This window comes from Glycine soja, chromosome 1, assembly GCF_004193775.1.
Source record: "Glycine soja cultivar W05 chromosome 1, ASM419377v2, whole genome shotgun sequence".
Classification (NCBI taxonomy): domain Eukaryota; kingdom Viridiplantae; phylum Streptophyta; class Magnoliopsida; order Fabales; family Fabaceae; genus Glycine; species Glycine soja.
The window spans coordinates 37,040,097-37,067,029 of record NC_041002.1 but is presented as its reverse complement, the minus strand read 5'-3'; the positions used below and the strand labels follow the sequence as shown (position 1 = coordinate 37,067,029).

Here is a 26,933-nt window from a genome sequence, read left to right as displayed (position 1 = left end):
TTTCCTACATGATGCCTATGATGAAGTTGAGTTGTGGTGCTGAGTTGTGGCTGGATTTGTGAATCAAAATAAGTCTTAAGCTCTCTTTAATTGTGTTATTCAAGATAATTGAGCATAAGCAAACACAAATTGTAACTATCCAAGCCTTAAGCAACATAAACACTACTCTTGATTTCTAGGTTGAAATCGCTGGTGCTGGCAGCTTGAACATACGAACTTGTATAAATTACTGGGAATTGGTCACTACGTTTTTTGAGTTGAAACTTTTACTGAATTTTTTAGACATATGGACCAAAATTATAAAAAAAGAACCAAGCGATTTGGATTAAAGGAAAAATAAAGAAAAATCTCACAAGTTGGCAGAAAAATCAGTGTCCAGGAAAAAAAAAAAGTGAAAGGAAAGTGTGCTTGTTGTTTTGGCTCAAAATTTGTTCTGTAATTGGTGCCTATTTTATACCAATCCTAGTTCTGAAATTTCAATTGAAAATTATTTTGAAAACAAGTGCCAAAACTAGAGGTTTCTTGAGTCTTTTTTTTTTTTTAGAGTTTTTCTACTCTACTCTAGAGCCATTCTAGGTTTCTCTTTGAGTCCTAGCTTGTTCTTTTGTGCTTTTCATTGCTTTAATTGTTGAATAATCCTTGGAAATTTGTCTTGTTAAAACTCTATTGGTTTAGCTTTCATTTCATTTTTTTTTGGTCTTTGGTTATTGCTTGTCTCTTTGTTTCCTTGGTTGTGAGTTGCCATATAGGGAATTGGAAAGGAGGATTGGTGCCATATCTTGAAGAATTTGAGTCAAGAAGAAAGGGGCCAACCACCTTAAGAGCTATTGGACTAAGAAGAACTCCAAATTGAGTGAAACACTAAAGAGAGAATAGCCACCACAATTGAGAACTTTTTTTTTCTTTGTAATTTTGTAATTGGCAATTTGCTTTGCTTTCAAATTTTGTAACAAAAAGGCCTTTCATTGGAAGTAAGTTGGGAGCCTCCGCTAGGTCACCCTACTTCCATTTGTGTGTAATAATTTTAGGCAATTTTCCCTTAGGATAGTGAGTGTTTTGTTGGGAACCTTAAATGAGGTCATCCAAACACTCTTAGGATCCGCCTAGTTTGCATTTCTTGCACTTTAATTTCTTGCTTACTTTCATAGCTTATTTCTTTTACCCTCCATTGTCAAACCACCTAGATAGATTGCCTTTTACCAATTAGTTTTTACCTTATCTTTCACACCTCTTTTAGTGTTTATTTTGGCTAGTTTCAACCATAGTTTCTTTTACCTTTTGTTTTCAAACCCCCAACAAGAAAGAACCATAACTTAGGAACCAACATGAGTCTTCATGCTTCATCTAGTGTTAATGGTGAGGGTTCTACTCCTAAGGACCCCTTGTATAAGATATTAGATGAGTTGAGATCCATAGCGCTAGTCGTGCGCTGAGCCTGGCTGAAGACAACTTTTGCGCTTAGCGCACTGATCTTGCGCTTAGCACGCGGCCTTGATATTGATGTTCTGCCAGAGTCTTCTGCCGTGCTATGCGCGCTTAGCCCACTGATGAGCTAAGCTCAACTGTCACTTTTAGCACTTCATGACTTAGCCTCTTTTTCACTTGAAATTGTACAGATTTCATCATTAAATTCAATGGAAATATTCTAGAGATAGCTCTAACCATAAAACAAGATTTATTTACAAACTACTACGAAATAACCATAAATTATGGGAACTATACAAGTTTTGGAAAATGTTTTCTATACAAAAGTTAGTTGTATAAGACGACTAACACTGTCCAAATTAGTTCATCTCATATAAAGTTGAACCTAATAACAACTGTTATAGATAAGAGTAAATCTGATTTACAAATTCAGAAATAGAAAAGAGTAAAAAAAATTCAGAAAAACTAATAACAGAGAAAGATAGGACAGATGAAGTTATGTTGTGAAAATAACTCCATCTACATCAATTCTGCAAGTACACTTACCAGTATCTTTGCATCTTAATTAGTCAGAGTTGTGAAAATTGAGTTCTCTTGTCATTCCACCTTTTTTTTAACACAATGACTCTTGGTAATAATTTCTCTTTATTATTTCTCAGGATATGTTCACTGGAGGGACAGACACAACTGCAGTTACTCTACAATGTTCACTGGCAGAACTAATTAACCATCCGACAATCATGGAGAAACAAGGAAGGAGATTGACTCTATCATTGGCAAAGATAGAATGGTAATGGAAACAGATATAGATAATCTTCCTTATCTCCAAGCCATAGTGAAGGAGACACTGAGGCTTCACCCTCCATCTCCATTTTTATTGAGAGAGTCAACTGGGAATTGCACCATTGCTGGATATGACATTCCAGCAAAGACTCAGGTTTTCACTAATGTGTGGGTTATTGGTAGGGGATCCAAAGTACTGGGATGACCCTCTTGAGTTTAGGCCTGAAAGGTTTCTTAGCAATGATAATGAGAGTGGAAAAATGGGTCAACTTGGAGTCAGGGGACAGCATTATCAACTTTTGCCTTTTGGGAGTGGAAGAAAAGGGTGTCCTGGAGCTTCACTAGCACTAAAGGTTGCTCACACCACCCTTGCTACTATGATTCAATGCTTTGAATTGAAGGCTGAAGAAAAAGGAGGGTATTGTGGTTCTGTTGACATGGAAGAGGGACCTTCATTTATTCTTTCAAGAGTTGAACCCCTGATTTGTGTCCCAAAATCAAGATTCATGCAATTCCCTTTGTATCATGCTAAATACTAGTTCTCGGTGTCACTCAAATTAAGACCAAGTATGAAACCTAGAAGCATTGGATTTTCAATTATCATACTATCAATTAAGAGTGTTGCTTCTTTCTTGTTTTTTCTTTTTCTTTCATTGCTTGGTTGTTCTTCTGAAGTATAAATGAGTTGACTATCCGTGAATTATTCAAATCCTTTCGTTAAAATTTTAGCCAAATTTGTCGGTTTAATTAAAAAAAGTTTAAATAAGTTTCTAATCCCTCAAATTTAAGTCATTTTCGTTTTTTGTCCTCCAAATAAAAAATTACTAACAAAGTTAGACTCCTTGTTGATGTAGTAAACAAAGTTAGACTCTTTTGGTCCCTTAGATTGAAAATTAATTTTTTTAGTCCCTTGAATTTAAGTGATTTTTTAGTCCTCTAATTTGGAAATAATTAATTATGGTCCACAAAATTGATGTTAAGAAAATATGTTGATGTAGCTGATAGTGTGTTATCTTATAGTTTAAACTCTCAAATTTAAGATGACAAGTAATGCTTTAAAGTAAATTTTGAAACAATTTTAAACCCCCAAAATCAGGAAAGCCAAATCAAACATCGTGTTTGCACATTTTAGCTACAAGTCATCATACCTTAGTCCCAAAATAAAATTGAAAAAACCTAATTGTAAGATGAGATGTGAAGAGAGAAAAAGAACATGAGTGGGCAAGAGAGATGTGGAGGGAGAGAAAAAGAACATGAGTAAGAGAGATGTAGAGAGAGAGTGGGCAAGAGAAAAAAAAGAAGCCAGCAGAGAGACGATAACAAGATGAGATGGGACCTTGTCATCGTGGTTGTGGTAGTAGCCACCTAACTGCAAAGTGGGAAGGGGAGACTAAGAAAGATAAGGGGAAATTCTTAAAATTATAATCCTACATTGAGTACTTCAAACCATCGATCTTAAAGACCCAACATATCTAACCTAGGTTAGTTCTAAAAACTATTTTGAATTGAACTAAACTGATAACTAAATTCAACAAGGCAAACACAAAGGCACAAAAATAGGCAGACAACGATAGCATATGAATTACTAAATGTTGGGTTCAACCATTTTTCTATCATGGAAGGAAAAAAATGTTTCACGAACAGTGATACTTACCTTTGATGGAAACTTCACTGATCAACTTCTCCGACGTTGCTTCACAGAGATTGAAGACACAAAGGCACAGTGCAGGTGAGCTCGAGGGTCACTATAAACACAAAGGCATAATAAGCATTCAATTCCTATGAGGGTGAAATAATCAAACTCGAAGACAAACAATTAAAATGCTCTTTTAGCTGAAACTTCAGCATTAATATACTCAATCTCAGTACATTAATGTACTGAAAAAAAACATGAAAATAGTCTAAAAATATTCTGATTTCATGAAAGGAAATAGACAAGGACATGACAAAATGATAGAGGGCCTTCGTCATATACAAAACCAAACTCGTAAAGATTGACATAACATACAAAAGAGAAAAAGGGATAGCCATTGGAATTGGAATGTCCTATAGTATTATTAGTATATGCAACACATAAGCTGGAAGAATCAAGAAATTGCTACATTAAACATGTGGGTACAACCAAATCAATTGCTATGTTGCCAAGCTTTAGCTTATTGGTTCCCCGGTCATATAAACTATTTGCTATACATAAATGCCTCTTCCCCACTCCACCAACCCCTCACTTTACTCTCCCTCCCTCCATAACAAATTTAATTCAATGCACATCTCAAATCAGGAAAAATATGCAATCCACAAAGTCAACCCTATTCATTTATCTATGCGCATTGCTTAAATTTTGTAGCAAAAATCAGAAGGGCAGCTTGCAACGAAAACCATTCAAACAAAGGAAGAAGCAGACGCCACTCGAAGCAGGGTGCTCACTCACGCTCTAGAATGGGGGAAATCACAACACGATTTATGACCAGAGAGCAGAGAAAGAAGCAGGTTTGCCCACATACCTAAATCGCAACACTCACGAACACGAACTCGAACGGGAACTGGTGCGAAGTACTCGAACTCCAACTTGAACACGAACTCCAACTCCAACTCAAACATGAACTCGAATGGGAACTGGTGCGAACTCCAACTCGAACTCGAACTCCAACTCCAACACGAACTCCAATTCGAACGGGAATGGCAGCTTGAGTGAGGAGGACAAACAGCCTGAGCGATGAGGAAGAAAAGGAGAGAGGGTTTTGGTAACTGGTCGCGTGGGAGGAAAATAGATTTTCGAGGTTTTAACTTATGAATGAGACAACATCGGTTTTTTAAACGTAACTGATATTAACTAGTTGATGTTGACATCGGTGTTTTAAAAAAACCAATGTTAACTTTGAAAACCAATGTTAACTAGTTGAGACCACAATCTAAGCAGCTCTTGGATGCTTCAGCTGGGTGTAAGATCAAAATGAAGACCTTTGACGAAGCAATGGACTTAATTGAAAGCATGGCTGCTAGTGACTTGCCATTTTGAGAGATCGAGCCCATATTCCTACCAAGGAGAGTTTATTGGAGCTAACCTCACAGGACACTCTGTTGGCACAAAACAAGTTGCTATCCAAGCAACTAGAGACATTAACAGAAACACTCAGTAAGTTGCCAACTCAACTTCATTCTGCACAAACTTCACATTCTTCTATTTTGCAGGTTACAGGATGTACAATTTGTGGTGGAGCTCATGAATCTGGATGTTGTATCCCTAATGAAGAGCAAATTGCACATGAAGTCAATTATATGGGGAATCAGCCCAGAGGTAATTTCAATACAAGTGGATTTCCAGGATTTCAGAATAACCAACAGTATCAACAATAGAGACAATGGAAAAATCATCCTGGTAACCAATTCAATAGAGACCAGGGTGGTTCATCTACAAGGCCACAGCAACAGATGCCAAGTCTCTATGACCGAACCATGAAGCTGGAAGAGACTCTAGCTCAATTAATGCAAGTGTCAATGTCTAACCAAAAGAGCACTAAGTCTGCAATCAAGAATCTGGAAGTCCAAGTGGGCTAGCTTGCAAAGCAATTAGCTGAAAGACCATCAAACAGCTTTACAACAAACACTAAGAAAAATCCTAAAGAAGAGTGTAAAGCTGTGATGACTAGAAGCAAAACAGCGATTCAAGCAGAGGAAAGTAGAGCTGATCAGAAAGTGGAGAGAGTTAAACCATAGCTGGTTGATGAATTAGCACTGGAATCGGTTGATGATTTAGTTGAACTTGAAGAAATTGTTGAGGAAGCAGAAGGTGATAAAGAAGGAGAGACACCAATAAGAGACTGTCAAGAGAAAATAAAGAAGAAGGAAGAAAAAGAAAAAGAAACAAAAGAAAAATAAGAAAAACAAAAAAAATTGAAAAATGAAAAACAAAAAGAGAAGGTTGTTCAGTTTGAAAAGAAGAAGGGCAAGAGTGAGGCTAACATAGAAAAGAAGAAAGAGGCTACTCCTATTGAATGCAAGGAGGTACCTTATCCATTGGTACCCTTTCGGAAAGATAAAGAGTGACATTTGGCCAAATTTCTTGATATCTTCAAGAAACTGGAAATTACTTTGCCATTTGGAGAAGCACTTCAACAAATGCCCCTCTATGCCAAATTTTTGAATGATATGTTAACCAAGAAGAACCGGTACATCCATAGTGACAAAATTATTGTGGAAGGTAATTATAGTGTTGTGATTCAACACATTCTTCCACCCAAGCACAAAGATCCTGGAGTTGTCACGATACTGTGTTCTATTGGTGAGGTTGCTGTAGGCAAAGCTCTCACAGACTTGGGAGCTAGTATCAATTTAATGCCTCTTTCCATGTGCTGGCGACTTGGAGAGATAGAGATAATGCCCACACGCATGACCCTCCAGTTAGCTAACCGCTCCATCACAAGGCCATATGGAGTCATTGAAGATGTTTTGGTGAAAGTTAAACATCTTATATTTGCAGCTGATTTCGTTGTCATAGACATAGAAGAGGATGCTGACATTCCTCTCATTCTTGGCCGCCCATTCATGTCTACTGCAAGCTGCATGGTAGACATGGGGAAGAAGATATTGTAGATGGGTATAGAAGATTAGAAGATCAACTTTGATTTGTTCCAGGAGGACAAAGATCCACCTAGCCAAAATGTCTGTGTGAAAGTGCATGAGATGGAGGAAAAGAGACATGAGAAGAAGGTCCTTGAAGTAGGAACTCTGTTGGATCCTGGATAACAGGACGATGCGTCAAGCTAGTGACGTTAAAAAAGCGCTTACTGGGAGGCAACCCAACTTTTCTTTCCCTTTTCTATTTTTCATCCTTATCTCTTGCATGTAGTTAGGATATCTTGCTTGTGATTGTGATTAATTTCAACTTTTTTAGTAATGAACAAGGGGTTTTAAGCTTGTGTGAAGAGATAGATAGAAAAAGACTTAGAATTTTTTTTGCAATTGTCTATTGTTAGTCGGATAATACGACTAACTTTTGTGTAAGAAACTTGTGTAAATTGTATATAACTCCTCCCATTTATAGTCATTTTGTAGTGTTCTAATTACTTTTTGTTAAATTTAGGTAATAAGTACTAAGTATCCCCATTTTGTGTATTTAATGATCATTCCTTTTCAATTTCAGGCTAATTCGGCAAGTTTGGTGGAAGTGTTGATTTTGAGCTGCTCACTAAGCCATTTCTCTAGCTTAGCAAGCCATCCTCTAAGCACAACAGTTCATGGCTAAGCGCGTAGAAGATCTTGGAAGCAGATGATTTGTCATGATGCGCTCAGCGAGAATCAATTAGCAAAGCACACCGCTTGAACCTCCAAGCTGAGCGAGCATGACTGGCGCTAAGCTAGAAGTCACTTACACACGCTAAGCGAGCCTATCTCCCGCTAAGCACACGCCTCTCAACAGAATTGCCTATTTAAAAGTTGAATCTCGAAATTGAGGGGGTTTTTGAGTTTTTTGAGAGTTTCTGGCTGTGGAGAGAGACTGGAGAGAACTGAGCTTGAAGAGGAAGCTATCTTGCAAAGCATTGGATGAGATTTTGAGTGATTGTGAGGTTTCTAGATGTGGAGGAGACATCCTCACTACTTGTAATTCTTCAATCTTTCACTTTCTCTTCTATTTGTTGTAAAAGAAGCCTCTTTGCTATGGAGAGCTAAATCCTTAGTTGGTTCTTCTTATGGGGTACTTGACGTAAATACTTCTATATCTATCTGATGATGTTTTATGTGTTCTCTGTACTATCAGTATTTCATGTTAGTATGCTTTTGCCTTGATCATGTAGATGCATGCTCAGTTAGGGTCACTGAACATTGGGAAATGGTTTGATCCTTAGAACTTGATAGGACAGGGCTAGTTTATCGTATTGTCACGAGGGATCGGGGGTACGGTAACCTAGTTGTTGGTATGTATGTCTTAATGCGGTCCTGGTTAAGTTTAGTCTAACAAGAGGGATCTGAGGATGATGCTTGACTAGGATTAGGCTAAACATGCACGAGACATCAGGGTTTAGCAGTCAAGGAGACATCATAGAGCACAGAAACATTGTTAGGTAGAGAACATCTTTAATAACATCAGTCATCCAGTAGGAAGACCAACACGTTCTTTATCTGTCTTCACACACCACTACTCATGCGATTTACTAATGAATAGTTTAGTTGCATATTTGTTCATACCATGCACCAAACTTTCATCCAAAGGCGCTTAATTACTGAACCACAACTTTACCAAGTAAAACAAGTTCCCCAAGAGTTCGATACTCGGTATTCACTTACCATTTTATACTACTTGCGCGATCCGGTGCACTTTCCGTCCGTCGAACAAGTTTTTGGCGCTGTTGTCGAGGAACTTCTTTCTATTTGAAAAGTTTAGTTCAGTTCTTTAAGTGTCTATATGTTATTCTTTGATTATTTGTGAATACTTGTTTTGTCTATATTTGTTTTCTTCTTGAACTGGATAACTACTATTTCTGTCAGTATTTTGTATGCATAGATCTCCTACAAGTAATTTAGTTCCTTTGGAGTTGGAAATTGAAGCTACTTTAAGAAGGAACAGAGCCGAGTGGAGAAGGAAATTGTTGCAAGATAGGACAATAGCTTCCATTCTAGAAGAAGAAGCTCAATCTTCTGACTCTACATCATCTGATTCACCGTCATCAAGGGAATCCGCTACAGATCTACCTGAAGCCTTTGTCATGGCTAAAAAACATCAACACAGGGTTACCTTTGAGGATTATTCCAGTAGTTAAGCACCGTAATTCTTTACAAGTATTGCGAGGCCATAAGTCCAAGCACATAATATAAACTACCCTCATTCTTTGATTCATCTGATACAGGGGAACCTATTTCATGGATTACCAAATGAGGACCCCTATGCACACTTAGCAACATACATAAAGATTTGTAGCACTATAAAAATTGCAGGAGTGCCTAATGAAGCCATTATGCTCAGTTTATTTTCATTTTCTTTGGCAAGAGAAGCCAAGAAGTGGCTCCATTCATTCAAAGGTAACAATCTGAAGACGTGGGAGGAAGTTGTTGAGAAATTTATGAAGAAATACTTCCCCGAGTCAAAGACTGTAGAAGGGAAAGCTACTATTTCATCATTTCACCAGTTCCCTGATGAGTCCTTGAGTGAAGTATTGGAGAGGTTTCGAGGTTTGTTGAGAAAGATTCCCACACATGGATTCTCTGAGCTAATTCAATTGAACATGTTTATAGATGGGCTGAGACCACAAACCAAGCAGTTGTTAGATGCTTTAGCTGGAGGGAAGATAAAGCTGAAAACCCCTGAAGAAGCAACTGAACTGATAGAGAATATGTCTGCTAGCGATCATGCCATTTTGTGAGATAGAGTACATGAACCCACCAAGAAAAGCTTGTTGGAATTATCATCACAAGATGCTTTGTTGGCACAAAATAAGTTGCTATCTAAGTAACTTGAGATCTAAACAAAAACACTTAGCAAGTTGCCAACTAAACTGTCTATTGGTCAACCTTCCTATTCTTCTGTTTTGTAGGTTACAGGTTGTACCATTTATAGTGAGGCTCATGAATCAGGTCATTGTATTCCCATTGAAGAACACACTCAGGAAGTTCATTACATGGGAAATCAACAGAGACAAGGATACAATCAAGGAGGATTTTCAGGATTCCAGCAAGGTCCCTACAATCAGTAAGGGCAATGGAGATCACACCTTGGAAATCAATTCAATAAGGATCAGGGTGGACCATCCAATAGGCCACTTCAACAAGGACCAAATATTTTCCAGAGAACCTCCAAACTAGAAGAGACACTAGCTCAGTTTATGCAAGTGACCATGTCCAACCATAAGAGTACTGAGTTAGCCCTGAAAAACCTCGAGATCTAGGTGGGTCTATTGGCTAAGCAGTTAGCTGAGAAGTCATCCAATAGCTTTGGAGTAAATATCGAGAAAAATCTCAAAGAAGAGTGTAAAGTTGTTATGACAAGAAGCATGAAGCTTGTGGCGGCTGAGGATGAGGATGTTGTTGCTTTGAAGGACACTCTGTTAAAAAGAGGAATGGGGTAACAGATGAGAAGAGTCAGTGGAGAGAAAAACCAATAATTATTGGAAGGGAAGAAATAAAAGACAATGAAAAAGAAATAGAGGGAGGAAAACAAAAAGAAAAAGAAGAAAATGAAAAAGATGAAGAGAATAAAGAAGAAAAGAGTAAGAGTGAAAAAGAAAGAGAAAAAGATAAAGAAACAGCTTCAGATGAGGGAAAGGAAGTGCCATACCCTTTGGTACCTTCCAAGAAAGATAAGGAACACCACCTAACGAGATTCCTAGATATTTTCAGGAAACGGGAAATAACTATGCCATTTGGAGAAGCTTTGCAACAAATGCCAGTTTACTCAGTTTTTAAAAGACATGTTGACAAGGAAGCACAAGTACATTCACTAGGAAAATATAGTTGTGGAGGGTAATTGCAGTGCTGTGATTCAGAAAATTCTTCCACCAAAGCACAAAGACCCTGGGAGTGTGACCATTCCTTGCTCAATAGGTGAAGTCACAGTGGGAAAAGCTCTCATTGACTTGGGAGCCAGTATTAATCTGATGCCACTGTCCATGTGCAGAAGACTAGGAGAGTTGAAAATCATGCCCACTAGAATGACCTTACAGTTGGCTGACCGCTCCATTACCAGACCATATGGAGTAATTGAAGATGTTTTGGTCAGAGTAAAACATTTTATCTTTCCAACAGACTTTGTTGTAATCGATATCTGTGAAGATAATGAAATTCCCTTAATCTTGGGAAGGCCATTTATGTTAACTGCAAGCTGTGTAGTTGACATAGGAAGAAAGAAACTGGAAATGAGCTTTGAAGATCAGAGAATCAATTTTGATTTATTTTTAGAAGACAAGCCTGTGCCAAAACAAAATGTTTGATTGCAGGTAAGGAAGGTTGAATAGGAGGTCCTGAAGGTGAGGGCCAATTTTGATATCACCCATTGAGGTATATGCGTCAAGCTAATGACGTTAAAAGAGCGCTTCCTGGGAGGCAACCCAGTTCTGATTCCTTTCATTTTGTTTTTCATGCATTGCATAAGTTGGAATTTTCTTTTTGATCATTGAAAAGGGGGATATCAGCTTATAATGAGTCATAGATATTAGGGGGTTGTTCTACATGTTTTGAGAAAGTGGACTTAAAATAACTTAATTTTTTTTGAAGGAAACAGTCCACTCGCTAAGCGCATATCGTGCACTGAGCGCATCTCCTTATTTCGCTAAGCGAGGTTAGCTTGCGCTAAGCGCTCAAACCCCTGCATATCAAAGTGATTGGCTCGCTATGCTGGCCATGGGTGAGCTTAGCCCAATTCAATTTGATCAGAATTGGGCTAAACGAGAGTACACTCACTAAGCGCATCATGTTTAATGGCTAAGCGCGGTGCACTTGCGCTAAGCCCAATTCCTTGCGGCCAAATTACTGGTTTAATTGAGCTAAGCGTGACTCATTCGCGCTAAGCGAAATTCCTTGCGGCTTGGATAACGCTAAGCTAGTAACCACTCGCTAAGCGCATGCCTCCCTGTATGCAGGATGCAGTATATTCGCTAAGCTGACCATGATCTCGGCTTAGCGAGAGTTGCAAGAATTTTCATCTGCACAACTCGTTGAGCGCGCTTCTTTGTGCTAAGCCCAGCTAAAAAAAAAAATTGAATTTCAAAATTTGGGCTTGGGCTTAGTGAAACGGCCCACTAAGCGAGTGTGTTGAGAAACCAAACGTCTCCCTCTCTCGCTTAGCGGTCGATCTCGCTAAGCGAGTTTATCGAAAAACAGATAAGTGAGTGTAACAGTAGTTGCACTCACATTCACTCAGATTTTCTAAAATGCATCTCCTACAATCTCTCTCTCCCAAATATTTGCGCATTGCGTTTGTGCATTCTTCGTGCATCTTTTGTTAATATTCACGAAGCACTTCTGATCCAAGTAAGTTCCTCACGTCATTTATGCTTTTTATTTTGTTGAAACCTTAAGTTAGAAGGCATTAGGCTAGCAATTTATTTTTTTTAGGATTAGATTATAAATAGAATAGATAAAAATTAGGACTTTGTTAAGGATTGTACTATGTAGGTAATTTTGATGGTTTTGCATGCTTGATAGGTGCCTTTTAGAGGCCTAAAAAGGGAAGAAAATGAAGTTCATTTTCTGCATTTTTTTGGGAAAACGTGACGAACTCACTAAGCGCGTCAGATGTGCTAAGCGAGTTCATCAAAAGTGCTTGAATGTATGCATTTCCAGGCAAACTCGCTAAGCCAGTTGTGCTGCGCTAAGCGAGTTCATCTTTTTAGATAAATGTTCATCATCTGGTATGAACATGGCTAAGTGATAGCTGTGTGCGCTAAGCCACCAGAGCCTTGAAAGAGACAATACTAGGGCTAAGCGAGTGTCATCTTGCTAAGCCCAAGTAACTTAGAAAAATCTGAGAAGGCCGCCTCACGCTAAGCCGAGCTGATTTGAGCTAAGTGTAATTCCTTGCGGCAAGTGATTGGCTAAGCGAGTCTGATTCGCTAAGCCATATTACTGTTAGACAAGTGGCCTCAGATATCTTAAGAAGGGGGGGTTGAATTAAGATATTCCAAACTACTTCACTAATTAGAAATCTATTTCACTTTCTATTCAAGTTATAAATTCCCTTAACAATGAACTTCTTAAATATTGATTCAAATAAAACAATTTGAATATGAATATAAAGAAATAATAAACAAAGGAGTTTAAGGGAAAAGAAAGTGCAAACTCAGATTTATACTGGTTCGGCCACACCCTTGTGCCTATGTCCAGTCCCCAAGCAACCCGCTTGAGAGTTCCACTATCTTGTAAATTCCTTTTACAAGTTCTAAACACACAAGGACAACCCTTCCTTTGTGTTTAGAATTCTTTCACAACAAGAGACCCTCGGTCTCTTAATCCCTTTTCATAATGAAGAAGAAGAAAAGAAGAAATCTCTCTTGAAAGAGATAGATTGAACAATTTGAGCACTCAAAAATTCCTTATTGAATCACAAGTAATTTGGCCAAGGAATTTGTAAGAGGATAAAACAATTTTGCTTTATAAGAGGATAAGACTTTTTTGTTCTGAAAAACTCTTAGCAAATTCGTGTCTCAAGTCACATATATATAGGCCTTTGATAGCCATTCAAGAACCACATGAAAAGATGTGACTGTTGAGAATATTTTCTGAAAATCTGCTTCAGTAATCGATTACAGTATATGTGTAATCGATTACAAGCTTTTAAAATTTGAATTAAAACATTCAGAAACTGCTGGTAATCGATTACCATATATGTGTAATCGATTACATAGTGCAAATTTTGAATTCAAATTTTAATAGCTGTTGTAAATTAGTTTTGGCCACTGGTAATCGATTACATCCTCTGGTAATCGATTACCAGAGAGTAAATTTGTTTGAAAAAGACTTTTTAACTTAAATTTCTTGGCCAAACCTTTTGCTACTTCAATTGGAATTCCCTTCCTATTTAATATACCCTTTCTAAGACTCTAGAGACTGTCTTGATCATCCATCTTGAATATCTTTAATTTCTTTGTCTTGAATAAAGCTTTGAGACACATGTGAACCTTTGGCATCATCAAAACATTCAGCTTGATCCTTTGTCTACAATCTCCCCCTTTTTGATGATGACAATCCCTGAAATCAAGACAAGCTATATACAAGATGATAACACGTTCACACAACCCTTACTCCCCCTATCTTTTGGCATGTATGCCTAACTTTACTTAATAATTGATTTCTAACCCAAGTTCTCTCAAGTTCTCTCCCCCTTTGGCAACATCAAAAAGAACTAAGCAACACAATCAAAATTCAAACAGAGCCAAACATTAAACCAAAATAAATCCATACATTGTCATAACCAACCAAAGCAAAGTCCAGAAATATAATAATAGTGCAAGAGTACGATAACTAGTGCAACAAAAAGCCAAATACACGGCGATAAAAACAAAATACTAATAATACTTAATTACTAATAAGACTTAGTCATAATAATAATAATAACAATGAATCTAAGAGGATGATGGAGGCGGTGGTGGTGGATCAAAGCAAGTACGGATGAAGGAGACATCTTCTTCAACTTGTGTGAGGTGAATATCCATGCCGGCAAAGCGTGTATCCAATGAGTCGAAACGTTCACCAACATAAGAACGAAGACCTCGTAATTCGGTAAGTACTTCATTCAGGAGTGCTGAATCTTTATGCTGAGGAGGAGGTGAAGGAGTACGTTCATCTTGAGGAGGGAGTGCATCCTTCTTTAGCCATTGACCATTCCGATCTTTACGGTACCCAAAGGAAGTCACGGCACCAACACCAATTGCAAAGGAACGCTTGACTTGAACAAATGGTTCATCATCAAGTGGAATTTGAAAATGACGCAAAAATAGAGTAATCAAATGTGGATAAGGGAGAGGTGCGTTGGCTCGTAATGCCTTATGCATTCGGTACTGAACCAAATGGGCCCAGTCGATCTGACGACCGGTAAGAAAAGCCCACATAAGAATCAAATCCTCCTCAGAGGCCTGTGCTAAATTTGAAGACCGAGGAAGCAAAATTCGAACAATTATATAGTGCATGATGCGATTATCAAATGTTAATGACCCGGCCAGCAATCTACCGGTCATTTCAGCCTGATCATTGCAGACCATACGGCGAGCATCATGACTCGAATAATCAAATTTCCAGTCATCAACAATGGTGCCCTCAAAAGGTGCACCTTGACTGGGTAAATGAGTCAAAGAAAAGAACAATGACTGATCAATGACCATTGGAATACCATGCACCTCAGAGATAATAATGCCATCTTGAATTTTTAAATTGCAGTAGAAGACCTTTACAAGTTCAGGATAATATGGCAATTTTAATGACATGAAATTAGCAAGGCCAGAATTTTGAAACACTTGATAGCAATCAAACGTTTCATCATTAAAGAATTCGACGTCTAGATACTTAGGGTCTAAGATGATTCTAGAAGAAAACTGAGAAAGGTACCGTAGACGCTGATCATCGGATGAAAACAATGTAGATGATCTTGGAGATGACAAAGAAGGATGAATAGGTGCTGTGGATGCTTCAGAGGGTCCGTGGCGGCGATGGGCAGCAGCAGCGGCGGTGGAGGATGATCCCTTTCTGTTCTTCGATGGCTCTGCCATTTGATGAAGTTTTAGTGGATTTTAATCAGTGAAAGTGAAAGAGGAGTGAAAAAGAGGAAGATTGGGCTTTACGGGACGTGATTTGGTGAAGAATAGAGTGAGATTCGAAGATTTGAAGTTTTAGGTATGGAGGAGACGTGAAAGGAGGCTGTGGCTGCGCAGCAACTCTGATTTCGTGCATATTTATAGACAAGGACGAGTTGTAATCGATTACAGGGATTTGTAATCGATTACAGGACCAATAAGCCTTCTGGTAATCGATTACAGGCTGCCTGCTCATGTGTAATCGATTATACTGGATGGTAATCGATTACCAGAGCCTATCCTAGGCTAGTTTCTTAAGAGAATATCTATGTTTATGCTAAAACACATCCAATATGATTAATTATCACTACTAATGCACTTAATTCAATCATTCAATCATTACATACACAAGAAATCATAAATTCTATCATAATAACAAGAATTCAAACAAGATCAATCAAAATAATCTATAAACAATCAATCATAAGAGTAAATTAATCAATGAATCCTTATTTTTCTAAATCTCTAACATCTAAGAGGCCTAATTCTCTTCTAATAGAGAAGAATACTTCCTTGGGGAGAGGTTTTGTGAAAATATCAGCAAGTTGATTCTTAGTATCAACAAACTCTAATACTCAATCTCCCTTTAGGACATGATCTCTAAGAAAATGGTGTCTGATCTCTATATGTTTAGTTCTAGAGTGTTGAACTGGGTTTTTGGATAGATTTATGGCACTAGTATTATCACACTTAATATGTATGCGATCAAGAAGGATGCCATAGTCAGATAATTATTGCTTCATCCATAAAATCTGTGCACAACAACTACCGGCAGAGATATACTCTGCTTCAGCAGTAGATAAAACAACATTGTTTTGTTTCTTACTATGCCATGAGACAAGAGCCGATCCAATGAATTGACAAGTTCCACTTGTGCTTTTTCTATCAGTTTTAGATCCGGCAAAATCAGAATCAGAATATCCTATTAAGTTACATATTGAATTCTTAGGATACCATAATCCTAAATTGATTGTACCTAATAGATATCTCATGATTCTCTTTACTGCACTTAAATGTGATTGTTTGGGGTTGGATTGAAACCTAGCACACATGCATACACTAAACATAATATCAGGTCTACTAGCAGATAAATAGAGAAGAGATCCGATCATACCTCGATATTGTTTTATGTCTATAGACTGACCAGGTTGTTAGACAAGTGGCCTCATATATCTTAAGAAGGGGGGGGGGTTGAATTAAGATATTCCAAACTGTTTCCCCTAATTAAAAAATCTATTTCACTTTTTACTCAAGTTATGAATTCCCTCAATGACAATCTTCTTAAATATTAATTCAAATGAAACAATTTGAATATGAATATAAAGCAATAATAAATAAAGGAGATTAAGGGAAGAGAAAATGCAAACTCAGTTTTATACTGTTTCGGCCACACCCTTGTGCCTACGTCCAGTCCCCAAGCAACCCGCTTGAGAGTTCCACTATCTTGTAAATTCCTTTTACAAGTTCTAAACACACAAGGACAATCCTTCCTTTGTGTTTAGAGATCCTTTACAACAAGAGACTCACAGTCTCTTAATCCCTTAGAGAATGAGAAGAAGAAGAAGAACAAATCTCTCTAGAAAGAGATGGATTTTACAGATTGAGCACTCAAATAATTCCTTAATGAATTGCAATTGAATTGGCCAAGGAATTCTTAAGAGGATAAAATGAATTTGCTCTTTGAGAGGATAAACACTTTGTTGTTCTGAAAATCTCTGAGCAATTTCGTGTTTAAGTCACATATATATAGACCATTGGTGGTCATGAGTAAAGCCTTTGAAAAGTTGTGACTCTTGAAATTATTTTTCTGAAAATCCTGTCTAGTAATCGAATACAGTAATTGTGTAATCGATTACAGCTTTTAAAATTTGAATTAAAACATTTACTAACTGCTGGTAATCGATTACCAAAATTGTGTAATCGATTACACAGTCTAAAATTTTGAATTCAAATTTTTGTAGCTGTTATAAAACGTATTTGGCCACTGGTAATCGATTACATCCTCTGGTAATCGATTACCAGAGAGTAAAACCTTTGAGAAACACTTTTTAATATAAATCACTTGGCCAAACCTTTGCTAATTCAATTAGGAATTCCCTTCCTAATATTCTAGTGATCATCTTGATGTTGTGACTTGTAATCTTGAAGTATTGTCTTGAATTTTAATCTTGAAAAGCCCATTTGCATCAATTGCAACACATCATCATGATCATCATCAAAACATCAAAGCCAATTGCATCTACAATCTCCCCCTTTTTGATGATGACAATACAATACCTGAAATCAAGATTCAAGCAAGCAACAAACAATTGTATATAGATAAAATGTGCATGCGTTTACTCCCCCTATATTTCGGAATACATGATCACTTGATTTCTAAGTTTGTTAAGCAACCTTTTCTCCCCCTTTGGCAACATCAAAAAGCCAAAGAACTCGGAAATCAACACAGATATAACAATGGAGTTGCAAGATATAAATATCAGAGTAATAAACACAATAAGCCAAACTCACAAACAAGAAATAATCAAACTAGAATTCAAATAACATAAAATGTCAACAACCACAAAATATCCAAGACTGAAATTTAAAAAAAAACCAAAAGATAAATAAGCAAAGTACTTAGCATAATAATGTAAATTCTAAGAAACTAAAAGCCAAAATACACGGCTTATAAAAAGACATATAGTCAGAAACTAAAATCTAAGAAGATGGAGGTGGTGGAGGAAGATCAAAACTCTGACGAATGTATCCGACATCCTCTTCAAGCTGTGTAAGGCGAATGTCCATACCGGCAAAGCGTGAATCTAACGAGTCGAAGCGGTCACCAACATAAGAACGAAAACCCCGTAATTCGGAGAGGACTTCATTCATGAGTGCGGAATCTTCACGTTGAGGGGGAGGTGAAGGAGTACGTTCATCTTGAGGAGGGAGTGCATCCTTCTTCAGCCATTGTCCATTCCGATCTTTACGATACCCAAAGGAGGTCACTGCACCAGCACCAATTGCAAAGGAACGCTTGACTTGAACAAAGGGTTCATCATCAAGCGGAATTTGAAAATGACGCAAAAACAGAGTAATCAAATATGGATAAGGAAAAGGTGCATTGGCCCGTAATGCCTTATGCATTCGGTACCGAACCAAATGGGCCCAGTCGATCTGACGACCGGTAAGAAAAGCCCACATAAGAATCAAATCCTCCTCAGAGGCTTGTGCTAAATTTGAAGACCGAGGAAGCAAAATTCTAACAATGATATAATGCATGATGCGATTATCAAAAGTTAATGACCCGGCCAGCAATCTACCGGTCATTTCAGCTTGATCATTGCAGACCATGTGACGAGCATCATGACTTGAATAATCGAATTTCCAGTCATCAACAATGGTGCCCTCAAAAGGTGCACCTTGACTGGGTAAATGAGTCAAAGAAAAGAAAAGTGACTGATCAATGACCATAGAAGTACCATGCACCTCAGACATAATAATACCATCCTGAATTTTTAAATTGCAGTAGAAGACCTTAACAAGTTCAGGATAATACGGCAATTTTAATGACATGAAATCAACAAGACCAGAGTTTTGAAACACTTGATAGCAATCAAACGTTTCATCATTAAAGAACTATACGTCTAGGTACTTAGGATCTAAGATTATTCTAGAAGAAAACTGAGAAAGGTACCGTAGACGTTGATCATCGGATGAAAACAGTGTTGATGATCTTGGAGATGACAAAGAAGGAGGAATAGGTGCTGTGGGTGCTCCGGATGGGCCGTGACGGCGATGGGCAGCAGCGGTAGCGGTGGAGGATGATCCCTTTCTCTTCTTTGATGGCTCTGCCATTTGATAAAGTTTTTCTGGATTTTGATCGGTGGAAGTGAAAGAGGAGTGAAAAAGAGGAAGATTGGGCTTTACAGGACGTGATTTGGTGAAGAATTGAGTGAGAATCGAAGGTTTGAAGTTCTAGGTATGGAGGAAAACGTGGAGGATGCTTTGGCTGCGCAGCAGCTCTGATTTCGTGAGTATTTATAGAAGATGACGCATTGTAATCGATTACAGGTATTGGTAATCGATTACAGGCCCAATAAGCCTTCTGGTAATCGATTACAGGATGTTGTAATCGATTACAGGCTGCCTGTTCATGTGTAATCGATTACACTGGATGGTAATCGATTACCAGAGCCTATCCTAGGCTAGTTTCTTAAGAGAATATGTATATTTATGCTCAAATACATCCTATATGACTAATTTTCACTACTAATACACTAAATTCAATCATTCAATTATTATATACACAAGAAATCATAAATTCTATCATAAAAACAAGAATTCAAACAAGATCAAACAAAATAATCTACAATCAAAAGGTAAAAGTAAATCAACCAATCAATCAACCAATCAATCCCTATTTTTCTAAATCTCTTACATCTAAGAGACCTAATTCTCTTCTAATAGAGAAGAACACTTCCTTGGGGAGAGGTTTAGTGAAAATATCAGCAAGTTGATTCTTAGTATCAACAAATTCTAATACACAATCTCCCTTTAAGACATGATCTCTAAGAAAGTGGTGTCTAATCTCTATATGTTTAGTTCTTGAATGTTGAACTGGGTTTTTGGATAGATTTATGGCACTAGTATTATCACACTTAATAGGTATGCGATCAAGAATGATGCCATAGTCAGATAATTGTTGCTTCATCCATAAAATTTGTGCACAACAACTACCGGCAGAGATATACTTCGCTTCAGCAGTAGATAAAGCAACACTGTTTTGTTTCTTACTATGCCATGAGACAAGAGCCGATCCAATAAATTGACAAGTTCCACTTGTACTTTTTCTATCAGTTTTAGATCCGGCAAAATCAGAATCAGAATATCCTATTAAGTTACATGTTGAATTCTTAGGATACCATAATCCTAAATTGATTGTTCCTAATAGATATCTCTTGATTCTCTTTACTGCACTTAAATGTGATTGTTTGGGGTTGGATTGAAACCTAGCACACATGCATACACTAAACATAATATCAGGTCTACTAGCAGATAAATAAAGAAGAGATCCGATCATACCTCGATATTGTTTTATGTCTATAGACTGACCAGATTCATCTTTATCTAAGTAACAATTAGTGCTCATCGGTGTAGACATGTGTTTTGCACTATCCATCCCAAATCTTTTGATCAATTCCTTGCAGTATTTGGATTGATTGATGAATATACCTTCTTGATTTTGCTTGATTTGTAATCCCAGAAAGTACTTTAGTTCTCCCATCATTGACATTTCAAATTCACTTTGCATATCAAGGGAAAACTCCTTGCACAATGAATCATTAGTGGATCCAAAAATTATATCATCAACATATATTTGAACCAACAAAATATCATTATGCTTTCTCTTTATGAACAATGTGGTATCCACTTTACCTCTGGAGAAATCTTTTTCTAGAAGAAAATTGCTTAATCGTTCATACCATGCCCTAGGGGCTTGTTTCAAACCATAAAGAGCATTTTGTAATTTATAAACATGGTTTGGTTTATCAGGAATTTCAAAACCAGGAGGTTGTTCAACATATACCTCTTCTTGAATTAAGCCATTTAGAAAGGCACTCTTAACATCCATTTGATAAAGTTTAAAATTCATTATGGATGCATATGCCAATAGCATTCTAATGGCTTCTAATCTTGCAACAGGAGCATATGTTTCTTCATAGTCTATTCCTTCTTCTTGATTATACCCTTTTGCTACTAACCTGGCTTTATTTCTAATAATTATGCCATGTTCATCTAATTTATTTCTAAAAACCCATTTTGTTCCTATGATAGGATAATTTTCAGGTTTTTCTACTAATTTCCACACATTATTTCTTTCAAATTGGTTTAATTCTTCGTGCATGGCAATGATCCAATTATTATCTATTATGGCTTCTTTTATATTTTTAGGTTCAATCATGGATACAAAAGCCATATTATTGCATAAATCTTTAAGAGAGTGTCTAGTTGTTACCCCTTTTGAGATATCACCAATAATGTTGTTGAGGGGATGATCTCTTGAAGTTTTCCATTCTCTTGGAAGTGCATAATTGGATTTGGCTTCTTCTGGAGGATCTTCATTGTTTCCTTTGTCATTTCCTTTGGAATCTTGTTCACGAATGTTCATATGTTCTAAAGAATCTGCAATGTCATCTAGCATATTCTTTCTTGACAATATAGCATTAGATTCATCAAAGGTAACATGAATGGATTCCTCTATATTCATAGTTCTCTTATTATATATTCTATATGCTTTGCTTTGTAATGAATATCCAAGAAAAATGCCTTCATCAGATTTTGCATCGAATTTTCCTAGATTATCTTTACCATTATTAAGTACAAAGCACTTGCAACCAAAAACATGTAGATGAGAAATATTAGGTTTTCTACCATTAAATAACTCATATGGGGTTTTCTTTAAAATAGGTCTTATCAAGGCCCTATTCATGATGTAACATGCAGTATTGACAGCTTCAGCCCAAAAATACTTTGGAAGAGAAGTATCATTTAATAAAGTTCTTGCAATTTCTTCCAATGACCTATTTTTCCTCTCAACAACTCCATTTTGTTGAGGGGTTCTTGGTGCAGAAAAATTATGTTCAATACCATGTTCATCACAAAATAATTCAAAATCTTTATTTTCAAATTCACCCCCATGATCACTTCTAATGGATGCAATCTTGAGATTTTTCTTGTTTTGTATGACTTTAGCAAGTTTCCTAAATGCTTGGAATGAATCACTTTTATGTGTAATAAATAGTGTCCAAGTATATCTAGAGAAATCATCAACTATAACTAGAGCATAGTAATTTCCTCCAAAACTCATGGTTCTAGATGGACCAAATAGATCCATATGCAATAATTGTAATGGTCGAGTGGTTGAAACAACATTTTTAGGTTTGAATGAGACTCTTGTTTGTTTGCCCTTTTGACATGCATCGCATAGTTTATCTTTTTCAAATTTCAATTTAGGCAAACCAACTACTAAATCTTTTGAAATTAACTTATTTAAGTGATCCATGTTTATGTGAGCAATTCTTTTATGCCATAACCATGGATCATCATCTTTACTAAGAAAGCAATGATTGTTTTCTTGTTTTATGCTTAAGTCTATCATGTAAACATTATTGACTCTATGTCCTACATGCTTTATATTAATGTCATGCTTATGTTCTATAAGACATTTCTGAGAATCAAATGATACTAGATAGCCTTTGTCACATAGTTGACTAACGCTAAGCAGGCTGTGCTTAAGGCCTTCAACAAGTAGAACATTTTCAATGGAGTTTGAAGAATTTGTACCTATTTTACCCACTCCAAGAATTCTACCTTTGTTGTTGTCACCATATGTTACATGCCCGCTTTTCTTTGGAGATATATGTGTAAAATTTGATGCATCTCCAGTCATATGTTTTGAGCATCCGCTATCTATGTACCACTTCTTTCTCAAAGATACCTGCATAATCAAGTTTTTGACTTAGGTACCCAAATTTTATTGGGTCCTTGCATGTTAGTATAAACTGAGATCCTTTTGGGACCCATATCATTTTAATGTTACTGTAATTTTTCTTGAAGTAGCAAGTTGATATGCCATGTCCTATTCTTCCACAGTAAAAACAAGTGATAGAATTAGAATTACATTTTTTGTGTGGAAGTGGAAAAGTTTTTATGAACCTTTTGTAGTTTTTCAGATTTATACCCAAGTCCATTTTTATTAGACACATATCTTTGTTTACTTAATATAACATCTAAATTATTTCTACTATATGAAGATTTTGCAAGTGAATTTTTTAACTCTTTAATTTCTTTTACATATTTATCACAGCAACTACAAGAATCTATTATTTTCTTGTCATTAATAGTGGAGATATTAACTTTTTCATTTGTTTTAGAGATTGAGACTTCATTTCTAAGAAGATCTAATTCTTTGTTTAATTTCGAAATTTCATTTTCTAAATTTGAAATTGTTTTCTTTGATGATGAAACTAATTTTGCAAGTTTAATTGATTCTTTATGCAAATCAGCAAATGCATCTTGCAATTCATCAAAAGAAATAGATAAGTTGTTTGAAGATGTTACCTCTTCATCACTTTCGTAACTTTTGGCCATAAGGCAAAGATTTATCTCTTCATTTTCAGAATCTTCAGAGGATTCCAAATCATTTTCATCCCATGTGATGTATGCTTTCTTTAGTTTCTTCTCACTATGATTTTCCTTTTCAGATTTTCCATCTTTTTCTTGAAGATGGGACAATCAACCCTCAGATGTCCAGGTTGATTGCATTCAAAGCATTTTAGAGTAGAGGATGAATTTTCTGTCCTTCTCTTTGATTTAAAATTTGGTCGCCTCTGATTTCCTCTTACTTTAAGAAACTTGTTGAATCTTTTTACAAAGAGACTTAGATCATCATCATCATCTGGATCATTATCCTGATCACTTTCTTCTTGAATTGAGGATGATGCTTTAAGAGCAATTCCTTTCTTTTTCTTGTCATTTTCTTCATTTTGGTGCAATCTCAATAGTTCCATCTCGTGTTCCTGCAACTTAGCAAATAAAGTGGCAAGAGACATGTTAGACAAATCTCTTGATTCAGAAATAGCCGTTACTTTGGGTTGCCATTCTCTACTTAAACATCTTAGCACCTTGTTTATAAGATCTTCATTTTGAAATTCTTTGCCTAAGGCTGCTAGATGATTTACTATATGCGTAAATCTCTTTTGCATACTCTGAATATTTTCATTTGCATTCATTCTAAATAATTCATACTCATGAGTTAGTGCATTTATCCTAGATCTTTTAACATCTGTAGTTCCTTCATGTGTTAATCGAAGAGTGTCCCACATTTCCTTAGCACTCTTACAATTTGAAACCCTGAAATATTCATCCATTCCTAGGGCAGATGTTATTATGTTTTTGGCTTTTAGGTTGTATTGTACTCGTTTTCTATCCTCTTCAGACCATCTATCTCTAGGTTTTTCTATGGTTATGCTTTCACTTGATGAACTACCATCTATTGAAACTCTTTCTACTGTGGTGGGTATATAAGGCCCTATTTCTATGGCATCCCAGATATTTAGATCTATTGCCTCGATAAAAATTTGCATTCGGGTTTTCCAGTAGTGGTAACCCTCTCCATTAAAGATTGGAGGTCTATTGATAGAATTCCCTTCTGGAAATAAGGAATTTGCTGAGGCCATCTTTTTCTTGAAGCTTCTAAACTTTGTACAAGAATGAAGCTCTGATACCACTTGTTAGACAAGTGGCCTCAGATATCTTAAGAAGGGGGGGGGGGGTTGAATTAAGATATTCCAAACTGTTTCCCCTAATTAAAAAATCTATTTCAATTTTTACTCAAGTTATGAATTCCCTTAATGACAATCTTCTTAAATATTAATTCAAATGAAACAATTTGAATATGAATATAAAGCAATAATAAATAAAGGAGATTAAGGGAAGAGAAAATGCAAACTCAGTTTTATACTGGTTCGGCCACACCCTTGTGCCTACGTCCAGTCCCCAAGCAACCCGCTTGAGAGTTCCACTATCTTGTAAATTCCTTTTACAAGTTCTAAACACACAAGGACAATCCTTCCTTTGTGTTTAGAGATCCTTTACAACAAGAGACTCACAGTCTCTTAATCCCTTAGAGAATGAGAAGAAGAAGAAGAACAAATCTCTCTAGAAAGAGATGGATTTTACAGATTGAGCACTCAAATAATTCCTTAATGAATTGCAATTGAATTGGCCAAGGAATTCTTAAGAGGATAAAATGAATTTGCTCTTTGAGAGGATAAACACTTTGTTGTTCTGAAAATCTCTGAGCAATTTCGTGTTTAAGTCACATATATATAGACCATTGGTGGTCATGAGTAAAGCCTTTGAAAAGTTGTGACTCTTGAAATTATTTTTCTGAAAATCCTGTCTGGTAATCGATTACAGTAATTGTGTAATCGATTACAGCTTTTAAAATTTGAATTAAAACGTTTACTAACTGCTGGTAATTGATTACCAAAATTGTGTAATCGATTACACAGTCTAAAATTTCGAATTCAAATTTTTGTAGCTGTTATAAAACGTATTTGGCCACTGGTAATCGATTACATCCTCTGGTAATCGATTACCAGAGAGTAAAACCTTTGAGAAACACTTTTTAATATAAATCACTTGGCCAACCCTTTGCTAATTCAATTAGGAATTCCCTTCCTAATATTCTAGTGATCATCTTGATGTTGTGACTTCTAATCTTGAAGTATTGTCTTGAATTTTAATCTTGAAAAGCCCATTTGCATCAATTGCAACACATCATCATGATCATCATCAAAACATCAAAGCCAATTGCATCTACACAGGTTCATCTTTATCTAAGTAACAACTAGTGTTCATCGGTGTAGACATGTGTTTTGCACTTTCCATCCCAAATCTTTTGATCAATTCCTTGCAGTACTTGGATTGATTGATGAATATACCTTCTTGAGTTTGCTTGATTTGTAATCCCAGAAAGTACTTTAGTTCTCCCATCAATGACATTTCAAATTCACTTTGCATATCAAGGGAAAACTCCTTGCACAATGAATCATTAGTGGATCCAAAAATTATATCATCAACATATATTTGAACCAACAAGATATCATTATGCTTTCTCTTTATGAACAATGTGGTATCCACTTTACCTCTAGAGAATTCTTTTTCTAGAAGAAAATTGCTTAAGCGTTCATACCACGCCCTAGGGGCTTGTTTCAAACCATAAAGAGCCTTTTGTAATTTATAAACATGATTTGGTTTATCTGGAATTTCAAAACCAGGGGGTTGTTCAACATATACCTCTTCTTGAATTAAGCCATTTAGAAAAGCACTCTTAACATCCATTTGATAATGTTTAAAATCCGTTATGGATGCATATGCCAAAAGCATTCTAATGGCTTTTAATCTTGCAACAGGAGCATATGTTTCTTCATAGTCTATTCCTTCTTCTTGATTATACCCTTTTGCTACAAACCTGGCTTTATTTCTAATAATTATACCATGTTCATCTAATTTATTTCTAAAAACCCATTTTGTTCCTATGACAGGATAATTTTCAGGTTTTTCTACTAATTTCCACACATTGTTTCTTTCAAATTGATTCAGTTCATCTTGCATGGCAATGATCCAGTTATCATCTATTATGGCTTCTTTTATATTTTTAGGTTCAATCATAGATACAAAAGCCATATTATTGCATAAATCTTTAAGAGAATGTCTAGTTGTTACCCCTTTTGAGATATCACCAATAATGTTATCGAGGGGATGATCTCTTGAAGCTTTCCATTCTCTTGGAAGTTCATCATTGGATTTGACTTCTTCTGGAGAATCTTCATTGTTTCCTTTATCATTTCCTTTGGAATCTTGTTCATGAATATTCATATGTTCTAAAGAATCTACAATATCATC

The 26,933-nt window shown here is 36.4% G+C and overlaps 1 protein-coding gene across 1 annotated transcript; it reads right to left on the bottom strand.

Moving 5' to 3' along the window:
• Positions 1-10,118: 10,118 nt before the first annotated feature.
• On the bottom strand, positions 10,119-24,649 carry LOC114369893 (the record flags this gene model as incomplete). The annotated part of the gene is made up of 5 exons (XM_028327205.1): positions 10,119-10,241; positions 19,900-21,159; positions 21,481-21,585; positions 21,691-22,935; positions 24,089-24,649. Coding segments are annotated over 5 exons (3,294 nt in total), but the record flags the coding sequence as incomplete, so codon positions are not given.
• Between the last annotated feature and the right edge of the window lie 2,284 nt (positions 24,650-26,933).